This window comes from Cynara cardunculus, assembly GCF_001531365.2.
Source record: "Cynara cardunculus var. scolymus isolate 2C chromosome LG 5, CcrdV1, whole genome shotgun sequence".
NCBI lineage: Eukaryota > Viridiplantae > Streptophyta > Magnoliopsida > Asterales > Asteraceae > Cynara > Cynara cardunculus.
In genome coordinates this window covers 30019408-30033102 of record NC_037532.1, presented here as the reverse complement: position 1 = coordinate 30033102, position 13695 = coordinate 30019408, and the positions used below count along the sequence as shown (strand labels likewise).

General features: G+C 37.5%; 1 protein-coding gene across 1 annotated transcript in view; it reads right to left on the bottom strand.

The window, feature by feature from the left end:
* The window catches only part of LOC112512975 (transmembrane and coiled-coil domain-containing protein 4), a 24137-nt gene extending 10678 nt beyond the window's left edge, over positions 1 to 13459 (bottom strand). Inside the window, exons 1-5 of the mRNA XM_025119100.1 lie at positions 13456 to 13459; positions 12931 to 13183; positions 11639 to 11720; positions 9595 to 10083; positions 8606 to 8771 (exon numbers count right to left, since the gene is read on the bottom strand). Of these exons, the coding sequence (XP_024974868.1) occupies positions 8606 to 8771; positions 9595 to 10083; positions 11639 to 11720; positions 12931 to 13183; positions 13456 to 13459 (994 nt within the window). The remainder of the gene's footprint in view (positions 1 to 8605; positions 8772 to 9594; positions 10084 to 11638; positions 11721 to 12930; positions 13184 to 13455) is intronic.
* Between the last annotated feature and the right edge of the window lie 236 nt (positions 13460 to 13695).

Genomic DNA, 13695 nt, shown 5'->3' with positions numbered 1-13695 from the left:
TCTTGGGTTGCCTCTTGATCCTTGTACTTCTTTTAATTTGTGCTGGATCTGGATTTGGGCTGTCATCAGCATGCTGACCCAATGGATCCATAACAGAGTCGGTCATATGGAATATGTAAGGGATGAGATTTCCTAATTTGGAAATAGGCATTGTTATTTATTATGTAAGTTTCCAAGTGAACAAGCTTCACTTGGATTTGGGAGATCTCAAGGTAAAGACCCGAAAAGGTTGAACTTGGTGATTCCCCAAGCGAAAGACTTGGGTAGAGTTGAGCTTGTTATCTCATTTGACTATAAACTGGACCAGGTTGATGTCAATGTTTACTTATCTATACATGACGCTTATAACATTAGCTTATGACTTACTTATGTGTTCCGTCACAACAAATGGTAAACCGGGTCTCTCCCGTCATCTTATGATGTTTTACACCCTTCCAAGGGTAAAGATGATTTAATTATACAAAAGGACTTGATTAAAGCTATGTTTTCCGTTTTAATGTTTTATAGTTTTATTCTTGGTCGTGTGAGTATTGGGTTTTGGTTGCGTCTAGGTTGGTGTTTTGATTAATAGGTTTTCATCAAGAAAATGGTGGATTTTCAGAAAGATGGCGCTTTTATTTTTAATACATTTCATTTGCGAAATTATGATTTAAAAATCAATCGTCTTTCAGTTTTGCCGTTTTATGATTATGATGAAAACTGCTTGAACTCATTACGCGTTAAGACTAACCATTTTTATTTGTCGGCGTGTGCATCGGGTCTTTGTTGGGTTTGGTACTAACGACATTGTGAAGAGTTGAGTGCTAGTTAGATACACGAGAAAGATCTAGCCATCCCGTGACGTACTCTGCTTCTGGAGATAGTGACTGTTGTTGAGTTTTTAGTAGCACCCAACCTTGATCTAGACTTTTTTGTGAGTTTGGTTCATCAATTATTGATGTTGAATCTAGTTTTGTTATTCGAAGTAATTCATTTATTGATTTATAGAAGAAGATTCATCCTTTATAAGATGTAATAATGAAAATTTTAAATTAGTCGTTATTTCCAAATTTGAGGGTGTTACATCTCCCATATAGATCTAGCCTAATTTTCTTCATACCTCTACTCTCCCACCTCACCCCTATCTATACCACTCTTGTTACCACCTTATTCAGTTAGTCTTAAGTAAAACCCAAACAACCATCCCACTAACAAACTATTCCAAAAATCCCTGAATTACTTATACTTACCTATTCTAGAATATACCACGTATTGATGGGCTTGGACTGGTAGGTGGATGTACGACATGTTTCAACCATGAAAATATTGATGATATCATATCCGATAATAACATTATCATCCACATAAACCACTAGTATGATTCGTCAACCTGGATGATGTCTAAAGAACGTACGTAATACTGAGAACTGCGAGTTATACCGAACTCCTGGAGAACAACAAACAAATCACCCAAATCACTCTCTATACGATTGCTTGAGACTATATAGTGAATGTCACGACCAGCTACCTTATAAGTCCTTGTCCTCGATAAAGAAACCTAGGTGGCTATTCCATGTTCGTCTCGTCATTAAGAATTCCATTATAAAGGCTTTTTTCACATCCAACTGATGAAGCTACTTTCTTCACATCTAATTGATGGAGATGCCAATGATTAATGACATTCATAGCTATACAAATGCGGACAGACAACATCTTGGCTATTGAAGAGAATGTCTCATCATAGTCAACCCCATAAGCGTAGGATTTAACATTTTCAACTAACAGGGCTTTCAACGGATACAGTGAACCATCAAACTATTGTTACCACTTCGTGTTTCCACTAATAAGTTGTTCCAAATATCAAGTATGACTCTTTTGTAGAGCATCCAATTCTATTGGTGATTTTAGTGTCACCATGCCATTTAAGTGTAATTGGAAGTAACATCAAGTTCTAAGGGGGCTTTATATTGTGTTCTAATACAAGTCAGGAGGTGCGGAGTGCACACTTGTTATAAGACGAGTATGACCCTGTTGGGAGTTAAGGGGTAGCACCCGTTCCATTGTGGTGGAAAGGGGCTCAGAGGGGCTCTGGTCGGCCTTGCCTCTGGTTGTTAAGTACGGCCTTCAGTCAGTCTGGTTGGTAAGACCAAAGGCTCTGGTTCCTTGCTTATGATTGCTAAGACTTGCCTCTGATTGGTAAGACACCAGAGAGCCGGTTCCTTGTCTTTGGTTGTTGAGGACCCTCTGGTTGGTGAGGCTCTGGTTCCTTGCTTATGATTGCTAAGATTTGCCTCTGGTTGGTAATACAGATTCGTCTGGTCTCTGGCTTCATGTCTGGAACGGTTAGAACGGTTTTGTAACTGTCCACTACCACTAATGAGCAGTTTAACTGTCCACTACTTTTAATGTGCGGTTTTATAACTGTCCACTACTCCTAAAATTAAGCCATGATTATCATTTCTTTTCAATTTTATGAGCATAATAACTTTTATGCTTCGGTTTTTAGACACGGTTTTTGAACAATCCTATATATACTCTCCAGCAAGTTTGCTCTCGTGTTTGTGCCTAAAAGCAAAAGTGTTCTCTTGAGTCTCATCCCATATTGAATTTCGTGTAACCCAGGCATAGGGTCGAATACCAATTCGGAAAGTGATCTCTTACATGATTCTCAAGTAATCCGGTTCTTGATCGACTACCCTTTCTGGTCCTACTTTTCCCTAACAATCAAATTGATATTTTGTGATGTCGGTCATGGCCGAGTCAATGAAAGAGATGATCTCAAAGTTTGGAAAGCTGGGGAAATTTGAAGGAGTTGACTTTAGGCGCCGGCAGAAAAAGATGCATTGTCTGCTAACGACCTTGAAGGTGGCGTATGTGCTCAGTACCCCCATGCTTGAGATAGTGGAGGACGAGACGCTGGAACAGACCCGGAGGAGTAGCAAGTGGGAGAATGACGATTACATATGCAAAGGCCACATTCTAAACGGTATGATTGATTCCCTTTTGTGACATCTACCAAAATGAGGAAAGTGCGAAGGAATTATGGAATTCCCTTGAGTCAAAATATATCGCTGAAGATGTTTCTAGTAAGAAGCCCTTCGTGAGCGATTTTAATAATTATAAAATGGTTGACTCAAGACCCGTAATGGAACAATATAATGAAATCCTTCGCATTTTGGGTCAATTCACACTGCACAAAATGAATATGGATGAATCCATTCTTGTGTTGAGTGTGATTGACAAACTTCCACAGCCTTGGAAAAATTTCAAGCACAACTTGAAACATCAAAAGGAGGAACTGTCGTTGGTTCAACTTGGTAGCCACTTGAACATCGAAGAATCTCTTCGGGTGCAAGAAAATGGAAAGGATAAGAAAGTTGAATCAGGACAGTCCTCGATTAACATGATCGAGGAAAATAAAACGCACTCCATAACAATGATAGGAAAAGCAAGAAGCGGAAGTTTGATGGACCCAATAAATCCTTCAAAAAGAAGAAGGATTTGGTGTGTTGGAGATGCAACAAAACGGGCCATTGCAAATGTGATTGCTGGGTTAAGCTTAACATGCTGGTGGAACAAGTGGAGGATGTGGAGCGGGGTCCAAGGACCAAGCTCAAGTGAAAGGAGGTCAGTTTTTGACCAACTTTGATTTTGATAAATCCGTCCATGGTTACTATGTTTCACTAATTCCCGAGGCTTTCTATGTACAGGATGATGATTGTGCATGGTGGGTGGACTCGAGCGCAGCATGCCATGTTTGCAAACATCGACGTTGGTTCAAGAAATTGACACCGGTTGAAGATGGATCTGTGCTAAACATGGGGAACAAGTCGACTGCACCGATTTGCGGGATTAGAGTAGTTAATTTAGAATATACTTCTGGAAATCATGTTAGACTAGATGATGTTTTATTTGTACCTAGAATTTGTAAGAATTTGGTGAGTTGTGGTTGCTTGAATAGCATTGGATATAAACAAGTTTTTGAATCAGATAGGTATATCCATTCTCGTTATGGTAGTTTTGTTGGTTTCAGTTACTTTTATAATAAAATCTTTCGTTTGAATTTGGTGAGTAATTTTTTAAATTCTGAAAATTCTGCATTTTTATCGTCTTCTTCTTCTAAAATTTACATGAGTCTGCATGAAATGTCAAAGGATGGATTGATTCCAGCCTTCGATATTTTTGCAGAAAAATGTAAGACTTGCATGCTCACGTAAGTTACAAAGCAGCCCTTTCCAATCATTGAAAGAAAATCGGCCATTTTGAAACTTGTACAAGTGATTTGTGTGATTTTCACTCTACTCCTTCATTGGGTAATAAGAGGTATGTTGTCACATTTAGACAACACTCGGTTTTGCTACGTCTCTCTTTTGCATGCTAAAAGACGAAGTGTTAGATAAATTTAAAATTTATAAAACCGAGGTTGAAATACAAATGGGTAATTCGATTAAGTGTCTCGGAATCGGTTGGGGAGGGGAATATATGGATCCCCAATTCTTCCAAACAGTTGGTATTATTCATGAGACAACGGCACCATACACACCTCAACAGAACGAAGTTTGCGAATGTAAAAATCGAGTTTTAAAGGAAATGATAAACTCGATGCTTTCTTACTCGGGATTGAGTGAGGGATTTTGGGGAGAAGCCATGTTAACGGCCTGTTATGTTTTGAATAGAGTTCCAAACAAATGGAACAAAACCACCCCATATGAACTTTGGTTCAAGAGAACTCCGAATTTGACTTATTTTCGAATTTGGGGTTGTCGGGCTGTTGTAAAACTGCCGAACCCAAAAGGACGACTTTGGGCGAACGTGGAAATGACTATACACTTATTGGATATGCAGAAAATTCCAAGGCTTATAGGTTCTATGTAATAGAACCTAATGATTCGGTATCGATAAATACCGTTATCGAGTTGCGGGATGCGATTTTTGATGAGATGCGGTTCTCATCAATGCAAAAGCCTAAGGACCTAATTCCAAGCACTGATAAAGTGCAAAATCCAGAATTTTTGGCTGGTGTTTCAAGTCCCAAAACACAGCAGGTCCGGAGAAGCAAAAGAGGCCGAATAGCCAAAAATTTCGGTCCCGATTTCCAACTCTATTTGGTGGAAGGATCAAGGGATGAACTTGGGCTTCAATACTCTTACTGTTATTGAGGATGATCCAAAGACCTTCCAAGAAGCGATGGAATCTCGAGATGCCATCTTTTGGAAGGAAGCAACTGATGACAAAATGTCATCAATTCTTGAAAATAACACATGGGTGTTATCAGATTGTTATCAGATTTGCCTCTAGGTTCTAAACCTCTTGGATGCAAATGGATCTTCAAAAAGAAGATGAAATTGGATGGGACAATTGATAAAATTCAAGGCCCGGTTAGTCATTCAAGGGTTTCGGCAAAAACCCAGTATTGACTATTTCGATATGTATGCTCCGGTAGTATGTAATTTGACTATTAGATTGTTAATCGCCTTGGTGGCAATACACAATCTGATTATCCATCAAATCGATGTGAAGATAGCCTTCTTGAATGGTGATCTTCATGAGGAAGTTTATATGAAACAACCAGAAGGCTTCGTTATGCCCGGAAATGAGCATAAAGTACGTAAATTGGTAAAATCATTGTATGGGCTGAAACAAGCGCCTAAATAATGGCATCAAAAGTTTGATGAAGTTACCTTGTCATGTGGTTTTGCATTAAACCAAAGTGACAAATGTATTAATAGCAGATTTGATGCTAAAGGAGCTGGTGTGATCATCTGCTTGTATGTAGATGACATGCTGATTTTTGGAACTGATCAAAATCAGGTAGATGAAACTAAGAAATTGTTGTCATCTAATTTTTCCATGAAAGACATGGGAGAGGCTGATGTAATTCTTGGTATAAGAATTAACGGGATAACAAAGGGATTGTAATGACACAGTCTCATTATATTGAGAAAATTCTCAAGAAGTTCAATTATAGTGATTGTTCTCTCGTAAGCATGCCTGTGGATCCTAGTGTGAAATTAATGTCAAATACAGGCATGTCCATTTCACAACTAGAATACTCTAAGGCCATTGGTAGCTTGATGTATGCCATGACAAGCATAGCCCCGACATAGCATATGTTGTGGGACGGTTGAGTAGGTACACTAGCAATCCTAGTACTCAACATTGGCAAGTGGTTCAAAGAGTATTTAATTACCTTAAAGGAACCATGAATTATGGTTTGAGTTACTTGGGATATCCTTCGGTTTTAGAGGGTTATTCGGATGCAAGTTGGATATCCAACATAGAGGACCACTCCTCAACAAGTGGTCGGGTATTTTTGCTTGGGGGAGGTGCCATCTCTTGGGCATCCAATAAGCAAACTTGTATCACGAATTCAACAATGAAATTTGAGTTTGTGGCATTAGCTGCTGTTGCTAAAGAGGCATAATGGCTAAAGAATTTGATTTATGAGATTCCATTGTGGTCAAAGCCGATTGCACCTATTTCTATTCATTGCGATAGTGCAGCCACGTTATCCAAAGCTTATAGCCAAGTTTATAATGGCAAGTCTAGACACCTGGGTATTAGACATAGCATGAGTAGAGAATTGATCATGAATGGGGTAATTTATGTTGAGTTTGTTAGAACGCAACAGAATTTAGCAGATCATTTAAATAAAGGTCTGACTAGAGACTTAGTGCACAAGTCTGCTATTGGGATGGGATTAAAGTCCTTATAAATTTATAATGGTGAGACACCCGATTCCCTTCTAATATGACATTGGAAGTTGATTTCAATGTGGAAAGGTCACACTTATAAATTGGAACACAAGATTGATTCATCCCGGGTTTGTGCTCGATACTGCAATGGGATGGTTGAAGCTTATCTTCTTAATAATTCCTTTTATAAAGTGTATATGCATATACATGTGTAAAGAAATTACCTATGTGATTGTGAAGTGTAGCCGCACTTCAACAGGGTTGGGGACTTGGCCCTCTATACAATCATGAGAGGATTAGGACAAACGGCTTTATAATAGTGTCAGTTTATTTTGCTGAAAGAGTATTGTAAACTTATATGTATTTTATCTTTAGGTATTCAAATGAGTTGATGGGTTAAATCCTTAGGACACCTTGATTCTCGAATATTTGAAATGTGTAAAATGCTAACATGGAAATTCAATCGATTCGATATTTTCATTTATGTGTAAGTTTGGTTTGTTTATTTTAAAGTGTTATTTCATGGGTTACACTAAAATGGGGGAGGATTGTTGGTAATTTTAGTGTCACCAGGCTATTTAAGTGTAATTGGAAGTAATATCGAGTTCTAAGGGGGCTTTATACTGTGTTCTAATACAAGTCAAGAGGTGTGGAGTGCACACTTGTTATAAGACGAGTATGACTCTGTTGGGAGTTAAGGAGCAGCACCCCTTGCATTGTGGTGGAAAATTAATCATAAGGACCAGAGGAGGGGATCTGATCGGCCTTGCCTCTGGTTGTTAAAAACGGCCTTGAGTCTAGTTGTTAAGAACCAGAGGCTCTGGTTGGTAAGACCAAAGGCTCTGGTTGGTAAGACCAAAGGCTCTGGTTCCTTTGCCTCTGGTTGTTAAGGACCAGAGGCTCTGGTTGGTAAGACCTGAGAGGCTCTGGTTCTTTGCTTATGATTGCTAAGACTTTCCTCTGGTCCAAAGAAGCTCTGGTTCCTTGTCTCTGGTTGTTAAGGACCAAAGGCTCTAGTTCCTTTCTTATGATTGCTAAGACTTGCCTCTGGATGGTAAGACCAAAGGGGCTCTGGTTCGTCTTGTCTCTGGCTTCATGTCTGGAACAGTTAGAACAGTTTTGTAACTGTCCACTACCATTAATGAGCAGTTTTTGTAACTGTCCACTACTTCTAATGTGTAGTTTTATAACTGTCCACTACTCCTAAACTTAAGCCATGATTATCATTTTGGTAACTTTTATGAGCATAAATAACTTTTATGTTTATGTTTTTACACACGGTTTTTGAACAATCCTATATATATTCTCCAGCAAGTTTGCTCTCGTTTTTGTGCCTAAAAGCAAAAGTGCTCTCTTGAGTCTTATCCCATATTGAATTTCGTGTAACCCAGGCATAGGGTCAAAATATCAATTTGGAATGTGATCTCTTGCACGATTCTCAAGTAATCCGGTTCTTGATCTACTACCCTTTATGGTCCTACTTTTTCCTAACATATTCCTCTTGTATACAAGAAAACATACGTGTTCTATTGCTTTACCGCATATCTTTAGGTCGTTTAGTGGTTTCATACTCTTCCGAACTTCATTTCTTATTATTTCTTTCATTTCTTTCAAACTTTAGACAAACTTCCAGAGTTGCTTAAAACTCCCCGGAAACTCTGCACAATCTTTTTGCAAGCCGGGGGTCTTCATGGAAACATCTTTTCTCCTTGGGATAGAGGTAAAGGTAAGGTCCACATACATCATACCCTCTCCATACCCTACAACATGTTGGATATATTGCTTTCATCTAGCTTATTTTTTAACTACTACAAACAAGCAGTGAAACCCCACTGCACTATATCTAACAAAGATGCAAGAAAGTTGGTGTATGCCATTTCACATATGACAAATTAAATATGTCAAATTCTACAAGAAAATGAGGAGCATACCACCAGTGATTGCCATTAAGGTTCCACCGGTTATAGCAGCTGCTCCAATCAGACCTCCACGTTTCCACTTCTCCCATGATTCATCTGAGATATTCTCGTTTTGTTTTTCACCATCTTGTTTCAATACAGCCATTGCAGAACAAGAAATAACCACCTCAATCGCTTCCTGGAAAAATATCACCATTTAGAAAAATAATATCGGATGCAGTACTGACATCAACAGAGAACACAATATCGTATGGCATCCTTGATTGGATTACAAGTAGATGTTTCAGTGCAAAACAGATGACAAAAGTCACCACCAAGTCAATATATGAACAAATGCTAAATTGGTAAGAGGGTGATTGAACAAGTAGTTTGACTGTTCCAACAGTTCATCAATAGCAGAGAATAGTTGATTTGCTAATTCAAAATCATGTGAAGGACTAGTTTGACAATGCAACAATATATAAAGCGTTAAAAGCAGAAAGATGTAAAGCTATATATTGACTTCCAAATTAGTTTGTATAAGTAATCTTTTCTGAGCATGACTGTCTTTCAAGTTATTGAGGAGGTAGTGAAGTAACAGATAATTCTCTATACAGGGTTGCAGTGATATGCTTGATATGACTACAGTGAACAAAAGAGCCCCAACCCACAGAAGATTAAAGGCTGTTATCATGAAGTAGTAGATTCGACACTTAGAATAGAACAAGCTTTGATCCTTTATCAGCTTAAGCCTGTAAGTTGCACGACTAAAACTGTATATATGTCTTCACTAAAAATCTATGATCTAGAAAACTCAATTTTATGGTCACAACTCTCTGTCCAATTTAAGGATAGAAATGCAAGTTCTTACAACGTTCATGATGACCAAAAAGAGTGGTTGTGCTGCCTATAGGTTCATGCAAGTATTGATGGAGATATACAGAATGTCTAAAGTGAATGTGAAACCATGCACATGGACATGCACCCCTGCATATATCATTTGACCACACAGGAAGACAAACCATGTTGATCCACTTGATATCAAACCACGTTGTCAGCAACCTCAAGGCAGCACGATGACGAGCATCATACCCCTTTGGTGGTCGTTCAGATTTCTTGTCATCCTTGGGTGTATCTGCCAGACAAGCTGAAAGAAGCTCATATAAGACAGCGACTTTTCTTTTGTTATCAATCATCCCCGCCTCTTCAAAGGTTTTTTCTTCAACTTCTTTACTGGATGCAGTAGGTACTTGTTCAGCCTTAGGCGACTTGCAATCTTTCTGTTGCTTCTTTTGAAGGTGCTCCTTTGTTTCAGCCATTGATTCATTAACAGCGAACTTTTCCCGCCACTCATGTGCATATACACGATGCTTCTCTTTTGTGTGCTCAAACTGTTCTGGGGATTTTTCTATGCTTGATACCATTGCGTCTACAGCTTTGGACAATGCAAGTTCCTGATCTGACACTTCGGGAGAAGGAGCATCACTTTCTTCTGCAAGTTCTCGTAAGAACTGTAACAATATCAACAATGTCGGTTATAAAGTAAAATAGTGGAGTTTTTCAAAGCAACAAACCAAGAAACATCAATGCTGTAGGGCCATAATGTAAGTTATTACCACATAATGAAAGTTTACAACACTTAATTTACTGATTAAATGTGTAATCAGTGTATTATAAGTGTGGTTATAAGACATAAGAATTGACAAATTTGCCCATAATCCTCTTTCATAACAACCAAAATGTAGTCAAAGAGTTTAAAAGGGGGAGCAAGAGCATTAACAGGGTGGTTTCCACCTACAAGCTTGATTCAGATTTAAAAAGCATGGTCAAGCAGAAAATTTACTTCCGAAAATAATCCACCAAGTAACTAATAATCTACCATTTCCAAATATGTTATACTGATTCTTAAATGAAAAAGCTATATTCATGAACTAACACAAGTAGAATCATGTCAATCAAATTGACTGTATAAGTTTTAATTCAAGATTACAAGCATAAAAATTTAAACATGAATAAGGCTAAAGAACATAATGATGACGACATCTTCTAGAGATAAAACTATGATGAATAATATACTAGTAATTAGAAATCCACTAAGTATTTAAAGGAAAATGTATAGTTCTAGTGAAAATTTGACAAATTGCAATAGAAAAGTTTCTGAAAGTTCCCCTAATCCCTTGCACTGTCAGATATTCCAGCCTTAAAGCATGTAAGTCACATTTGATCTCTTTAGTTGGCACCATAATTAACAAACAAACCCAGCTCGAAGAACAATAATCATGGTGTGATATATGTAAGAACTCAGCTTACTCACATAAGCACTGTTAATGCTAAAATGTAAGTGGACACCAAGTACAAAACCAATGTGAATTATAGGGGAGAAATGATGCTAGCCCTTTTTTCCTTCGATGACAGATATTGAAATGGATAAAGTGGATTCTCCCTAATGGTGAAATGAGACTGAGGTTTGTCAACTACATGGCTACCTCATACATGCTCCAGCCCTGGAACTCCGTATCCATTTAAAACTTGCACTCTCGATTTCATCGGGTGGCTCATAGTCTCAAGAACAACAAGTTTTCCAACTGTCACACAACTCCATATGGAAACTGAAAATCATAAACTAGTAGAAAGAACCCCAATAAAAGCATGAACTGAACAATGAACAACTTAATTTACTTTTAGATGATAACTTGATATGCCTTCCTTTTCAAACTATTCCAGAGTACACTTCTGTGATCACCCTCCAACAGCACTTAACAACCATAATTGCATCACAAACTTGATGCAGGTCGCATGCTTAGTTTTATGTCTTTTGATAATTCATCCAAACACCTATGTCTATTATTATTATTATAGATACATACATACATATATATATATATATATATATATCATTCTATTACTTCTAAGTGAATGTTTCTAAAATGTCTGAATGTCATCCAATATATAGATCACAAAAATGATATTTTCTTGTATGCAAGATGTTGAGAGGAGAAGCATCAGTTGCTGAGTCATATTACTAGTCAACATTTTCTTCTACTACAAAAGTGTGAAGTAACATACTGATCCAACATGACGCTTCACAAAAGAAGTGGTAGCAGTTGTCTCCAGATCAGGCCAGGCTGCACTGTCAATATCTAGGAACCTGTTCTTGACAAAGATGCACATATGAAACATATCACCATCACAAGCACAAAAGATGCAACCAGTCTCTCATACGTTGTACAACAAAATTTAGAATTATTACCTGCACGTATGTTACACTCCATGCTTAGGAGTACGACCATGGAAAACAACAATATGGGTAAATTATCATGAGGTCGCCTTATAAAGGTATCCTCACACATTATCTTCCATAGTTCTCAAAACAAGTCAATTTGTTCAAATTACATATTGGGTAGCATTTAGATTACATATACGAGAAAATACTCAAAACGTCGTAAAAGCTTCTTTGCATAATGCAATTATGTCATGATATTTAGTTTGGTGGTATTTGGTCCATATTCTAGGAGGTAGTCATGGGTTGGAATCCCCATTTTTCTTTACCTACTGAAAATAATAAAGAAGAAAAAAAATGCATATTGAATTGTATTTTGTTTGGCATATAAACTCGTGTCCATACATTTCTTTGTGTGCTTTATTAACTACAGTTAATTGATTCTACTTCTCGTTCCTCCAAATGGGATTGAAGACGAGTTCAAAGACAATGCACGCAAAAGGATTTGTCCTCTGATCCACTCCAGCAATAATAAAGCTTGGTTGAGAGAGACAGTATCCAATAAGTGAGATGAGGTGTTAAAGTCATCTAAGAATTGTGTTTGATCCTTCTTATAGATTGTCCAGATACACAAACTGTTATTTGTCTTAAGATATCAGTAGTTAGTGCCTACAGTGAGTTGTTCTTATGAGCAGATGGATTTGTTGCTCTAGAAATCTTTAGCAGACTATTTGTGCCTTCTGTTAGACTAGGGTCTTTAGTCTGTATTTAGTGGCCAGTAGACCCAAATATCCAATTAGGCCTCTCTGTGTCTCCGACCCCATGATCTTCATAGCGGTATCCAGAAATTTTGAATCCTTAGCTTATAAATAACCCTCGTCATTACATAATCAGATACTCCAACCATTCGGAAGTGAACCTCAATCCCCAAAATTGATTAGGCTTAGGGTACGCTACGCTTTTCTGGTGAACATTGAAACTTGAGGAAATTGCCAATTGGGACAATATACCGGGGAAGGAACTCTTATTTTGCAACAATCTTTCAGAATTGGAACATTTTCATCACTATCATACATCAATTTTATCGGAATCTAGCATTTAGATTGAAACAAAAGTTAGTGTAATTGAAGAATCAAACCTAAAGACGGGACGGAGCAGTCCGGAGGACTCGTGGACCCAAAGGCGACGTTCGTTGGAGAAAGAATCGGCACTGATTACATTACCTAGGGGACGGGTCTGGTGGATCTGTACCTGGTTTAGGGCTAAAGCAAATAATCCTGCGGCGGCGCGTTTCTTCGTCCGCATTAACGTCGACGACATTTTCACGGCCGATTGCAAAATAGCTACCACCTTTGCATGTCTTTGTTTTGCTGACTCGCAACAATTCCTCTCTAACACAAAAAAAAAAAAAACCAATTAATGCATAATGTTTAAATAAATTAATATATAGATTTACATTTATATAACTAATACATCTCAATCTCAACCATTCATTTAATTTAATAAATATGTGATTTCATAAGAGTTTAGATTGTTTCTTAATATAAAGTATTGATCATAATTAATGAATCATAATCATCTTCCATAAATATTTAAATCATAATAAATGAACTCTCATCATTTTCATAAATATCTCAATTGATTGGGTTGCATTGATTATCACCCATACTTTAAAACTTTCACCATATAATCATGATTTGTATTCTTGTCAAATTGCACTATACAATTCAGTTTGCGATTTTGAATTAAAAATCACAATAAAAACCACACCGCAAATTATTTTCATAAGACGGATGAAAAGGTGTTCTTTAATTGAAAGAGACATGTATGTAATAAACTTCACATTCTACATAAAACTTTTAAAATTTTACTGAATAAGTCATTATCTATATCATTAAGCTAC